Raw genomic sequence first — 6,000 nt, forward strand, 5'->3', positions numbered from 1 at the left:
TGTAATTTTAATTAATGCAACGAAAACCTCTGCCAAGCTGGTCCCTCTAGACTTTAATGCATGGTTCCCAACCCTTTGGAATCAGCTTGGGAATATAAATCTCTTGATGCATTATTAATAATTATAATTTATATAAATGTACACTTCATATTTACAGCTTGCTGCATGCAGTTTCTTTGAACTCATTGTAACTTTGCACTAATATATATATATATATATATATATATATGTACCTTGAAATGACCAATAATATCATGTATAAAGCAGAATCTGTTCTTAATTCTCTTAAGAATAGTGTTGCTCGTATATATTCTCTTAATTTCTTTGTGTTGCTCATACATAGGGTCTTTTTTACTAGGAACATATATAAGAGTATATATATATAAATATATATATATATATATGGTGTATGGAAATTACTAGGAAAGTAGATAGTAATTGTTGAATTCATTGACAAAGGATCTTTTTTTTCCATATAAGAATTAATTGACCATAGTTCAATTCAAAATTATATATAAATAGCTGGAACTAGACTTTTGGGCATATCATCAAGAGACACCCTACAATCATAACACTACTTACCCGGCTGGCCTAGATGCCGCCCTTGAATTAGTTTTTTACCTTTCATACTCTGGTGAGGACCTTCAACTAGTTTCGTGATAACCCATTACAAACTTTCATACAGTTAATAGTCTACCAAGAATTTCCTCATATCCTTATTAATTGTTTCAATTCCATATAACTCAACCAGATGGATAAGGCTTGGATGCATATTGAAGATAGATTGCGTTCCAATGAATACGCAAATGGCGTTAAACAATTCATAGATATGGCGAAGGCCCATGCACCGGGTAGAGAATGTATCAGGTGTCCATGTAGGAGATGCCGAAATCGATCTTTCCATCATATTGCTATGGTTGAGGATCACTTGTTCATCGTAGGTATTGATACATCTTATACGGAATGGATATTCCATGGCGAGGAGGAAACTTTGCCAGACGCCACATTTTCTGACGAAGATGGTGATGATGCCCATAACTACAATGACTACATTGATGATGTAGACGAGATGTTAGATGACATCCGTGTTGGGTCCTTTATGGATAATTCTGGTAGAACAGAATTGCACTCAGACGCAGGGCCTTCACGACACACCTCTGGTACTCCAATACACCCTAACTTTGACGAGCTGCTAGACAATGCAAGAAAGCCACTTTATCCAACCTGCACAGAGTTCTCAAAGCTATCATTCATAGTCAAGTTGCTTCACATAAAGACAGTTGGTGGTTGGACTGTGAATTCATTTGACATGGTTATAAAGCTTTTGCAAGCAGCATTTCCTGATGCTCAGTTCCCTGCCTCATATAACGAGGCTCGCCGCTTACAACGTGGTTTGGGCTTTAGTTACACAAAGATACATGTATGCCCAAATGATTGTGCCTTGTTTTGGAAGGATCATGCTGATAAAGATGAGTGCCCTATATGTAATGCATCTAGGTGGGCCTCAAACACAACTAACCAACAAAGGATACCCCAAAAAGTCCTCCGCTATTTTCCTTTGAAGCCACGGTTGCAAAGGCTGTTTATGTCAAAGAAGACTGCCCAAGCCATGAGATGGCATGCAGAAGAGCGTGTTGATGATCCCAACTTCATGAGACATCCGGCTGATTCTAGGGTATGGAAAGACTTCGATAACAAATATGATTGGTTTGCCCAAGATCCTCGTAATGTCAGACTTGGTCTAGCGAGTGATGGGTTCAACCCATTCAATAACATGAGCAAACCGTACAGCATTTGGCCAGTGCTACTTGTGCCTTACAACTTGCCCCCTTGGTCATGCATGAAAGAACCATATTTGATGATGTCATTGTTAATCCCTGGACCAAAGGCACCGGGAAATGATATTGACGTGTTCCTGCGTCCCCTAATAGATGAGTTGACAGAATTATGGGAAGAGGGAATTCGTACATATGATTCATACAAACGAGAATCGTTTCAGTTAAGGGCAACGTTGCTCTGGACCATCAATGACTTTCCTGCATATGCAAATCTTTCAGGCTGGAGCACAAAGGGTAAGATGGCATGCCCTACATGTAACTTAGAAACAGATTCACTATGGCTTGTGCATGGTCGAAAACATTGTTATATGGGTCATCGTCGGTGGTTGGTGCCAGATCACAGTTGGAGAAGGAAAAAAAATGCTTTTAATGGTAAGGAGGAACACCGTCTCCAACCTAAAATGAAAGTGGGACAAGCTTTAATGGAGCAATTACATGAGGTCTCAAACGTGCAGTTTGGTAAATCAACCAAGAAGAGGAAACGTATGCCCAATGAACTTAATTGGACAAAAAAATGTATCTTCTTTGAGCTTCCTTACTGGTTAGATTTGGGATTGCGACATAACTTGGACGTCATGCATATTGAAAAAAATATTTGTGATTCAATCCTGGGAACCTTGATGAATATTGAAGGCAAAAGTAAGGACACCGCCAATGCGCGTAGGGATTTGGAAGATCTTGGACTAAGAAAAGAATTACATTTACAGCATGATGGTAATCATACTTCTATGAGTCTTGCATGTTATATGTTAAATGTAACTGAGCGAAGGAGTTTTTGTGCACGTCTTTCAGAAGTCAAATTTTCGGATGGTTTTGCCTCAAATATTGCCCGGTGTGTCAACATTACTGAAGGAAAAATCATGGGGATGAAGAGCCATGATTGTCATATCTTTATGCAATATTTGTTGCCAGTTGTTATTGGTGGGTACCTACGACCCGATATTAGGGGAGCTTTAATCGAGTTCTGCTCATTTTTCAAAGAATTATGTTCACGAACACTAGACATAATAGTGTTGGAACGGCTTCAAGCTAATATCCCCATCATTCTTTGCAAATTAGAAATGATATTCCCACCTGCATTTTTTGATATCATGGTGCATCTTGCCATTCATTTGCCAGATGAGGCTTGCTAGCAGGACCTGTTCAGTACAGGTGGATGTACCCCTTTGAGAGGTATCTGGGTAAGTTCAAGCGATATGTCCGCAACAGAGCCCGTCCAGAAGGCTCAATTGCTGAGGCATATGTTCATGTCGAGTGCCTGACGTTTTGCTCTATGTACCTTAATGATATCGAGACTAGATATAACCGAGAGGAACGAAACATTGACTTGGTTGGGCAAACCTCTCGAGAGGCAAGTTTATCGGTTTTCTCCCAAAAGGTGCGCCCGTTAGGGGCAGCAAGAATGGAAAAATTACCCGATGCACTTTTTTCCAAGGCCGAGTGGTACGTCCTTAATAATTGCGCAGAGATTGAGGACTATATAGAGTAAGTGCACCCTCTATATCCAATTCAGCATTTTATTTTGTTTTATTATGATTGGATAACTTATTAATGCATATAGTTTTTGTAGTGATCACTATAACAAAATGAAAGAAGAAGACCCCAGTAACATTGAGCGTAGGCACCAAAGTCAATTCCCAACGTGGTTCAGAACACGCGCAAGATTTCCCTTTTTCACTTATAAACATATCCCTTTATAGAACCTTTGAATTTCTTCCTTAATGTTCTCCTTTGTCAAATATCCATGTTAGATTGCCGAGTTGCATGCGAAGACTCCCCCTGAGGTGACCGATGACATATATGCATTAGCATGTGGTCCAGATCCACTAGTTGCATCATATGCTGGCTGTATAATGAATGGAATTCGGTTTCACACGAATGATCTCGAAGGGCGTCGCCGCACCCAAAACAGTGGGGTTGTTGTTCATGCCGACCATGAAGGATTGCCAATTGACTTCTACGGTGTGTTGCAGGACATCATAGAATTACGCTATATGGGTTGGCGTAAGTGTTTTTTGTTTAAATGTGATTGGTGGGACATTGGCGACACGAGAAGGGGGATACACATTGGGGATCACTTCACGAGTGTCAACACTTCTAGGCAATGGTATAAAGATGAGCCTTTCGCTCTAGCATGCCAAGCGTTGCAAGTGTTTTACATAAAAGACCCGACTTTGGGGGGAAGTTGGCACGCGGTACACAAGATAACAAATAGGAATGTTTACAATATTCCCCACTAGACCTCGGACTTGCATGAACTTGATGATGAATTGCACGTTGTTGAAACAGAAGACGATAGTGACACTGATGTTAGGAACTATGGTAATGTTAATGAAACTAACCCAGGCATGCTCAATCCATTGACCCGAGTAAATGAAGACCACTTGCCCGTTGATCCATCAACATTGTCACCAGAGCAATTGGCTGAAGAAAGTGCTGATGAGGCCTTCACTGAGGATGAAAACATTAATAGCGTGTTTTGGATGGAGAACATAGATGAGGGGGCTGGCGATGGTACCGAATAAAAACCTCATTTTCATTATTATAGAGATTGTTTCTGATGGTTGTTCTTATATATAATGTTAATCACTTCTACATAACTATTTCGCTTATTAAATCTTGTGCCCGACTTTCAATTCCACCATACATGCAATTAGATGCATGAGGATTTTATATACATGATATGTTTTTTAGTCATTAAGTTATAGTAATATTAATTCACCATTAAGAGGGTATATATTTACTCTGGGATTTATATTGCTGACTGACTTGGTTTTTGTTTTCATCTATTTGCAGACAGCGCGTGACTTTACTCATTGGGAGATCATCTCCACACTTCAAGAAAGCATGTGTGAAGGCATTATTTTGATATAACGTGGCCACTGTCTGTATGCTTTCTTTACTTTGACTTGCAATGCTGAAAATTGGTTCTCAACTACCACTGTTCCTTTTGATATTCAGAATGTTTCCAAGATACAAAAGCGTTGCATTTTAGAAACCCAACGAACTTAACTGAATTTAAGTTATTAAAAACTCCACCATCACATTCTTTTAACAATTAATGTCTTTTACACGAATAAAAGGGGAGCAGCCCAATACACATGATTTAGACAACTAAATGTATCAGTCACTACAACCTATCATCCAATACACATAAGACCACCTAAATTCAAGTAATGAATTTAGCAAGATACAGATGATAGTGCTGGTAGTTGGAAAAAAATGAATATGATACAACAAAAGAATGGAATAATGATGCAACTTTATAATACTGACAAGGGAAGACAGATGCGTACAATTGTTTGGTGCTTTAGCTGAATGTTAGTTTGCTTGAAATCTAGTCATGAATGGCAGTTAAATACAGCAAGGTATGGGGAGATGGACCACATCGAGCAGTCCATACAAGTAGTTTATTCACTCATTAACAAATTGAAAGCACTAGGAAAATTACAAAATGGAGTCACTATTCAAATTGTGAATAGTATAATATTGTGCTTTGGGTCTAAAATATACATGGTCGAATCAGACATGTTAATTTTTTTTTTTTTTAGATATTGGTGTGGATTTTTCGTAGACCATCTAGTATCTTCTCAAATTCTTACATGAATCCAATGTCGACAATTCTCAATATTATGGTTTACATGGAAAGATTTAGTTGTCACATCTAGCTCAAAGAAATAGAATAGCTCCTAAAAATATTCACCATTCTGATACATAGAAACAATTGTTTGGGCTGGAGGACAGTTGCTTAACGTTAATTACAAATCCACACCATTGCAAATGCACGCGTGGTGGTAAGCTAAATTTCAAACTGTCCTTACCACCATTTTTCAGACCCAATGGTTGCACAAATTGAGAAGCCAGAGTGTTAAATGAATGGATACAACATGAATGACACATGGTTTGAGGAAGCATTTAAAATACATATGAAGTGTCTAAACTTACCACTTAAAATGGTATGGGTATCTCGATGATGGGATATTTAAATGTGAGTATAGGTCTATTTGCTTTCCAGGTGCAAACAGAGGTGGCCAATGTGTATGTCACCCAACGAACAGGGGAAATACTCAAAATTTACTGATTGCCATATATAAACAGTTTGTTGCCAACCTTATGAATCTCACATATATACTCAAAATTTTAATGTTTAACTTGAAAAATA

At 38.5% G+C, this 6,000-nt stretch overlaps 1 protein-coding gene across 1 annotated transcript in view; it reads left to right on the forward strand.

The window, feature by feature from the left end:
* The window catches only part of LOC108987287, a 44,750-nt gene extending 41,779 nt beyond the window's left edge, over positions 1 to 2,971 (forward strand). Inside the window, exon 3 of the mRNA XM_035691519.1 lies at positions 752 to 2,971. Coding sequence (XP_035547412.1) covers positions 752 to 2,971 — 2,220 coding nt within the window. The remainder of the gene's footprint in view (positions 1 to 751) is intronic.
* Positions 2,972 to 6,000: the final 3,029 nt, after the last annotated feature.

This window comes from Juglans regia, chromosome 7 (genome assembly GCF_001411555.2).
Source record: "Juglans regia cultivar Chandler chromosome 7, Walnut 2.0, whole genome shotgun sequence".
NCBI lineage: Eukaryota > Viridiplantae > Streptophyta > Magnoliopsida > Fagales > Juglandaceae > Juglans > Juglans regia.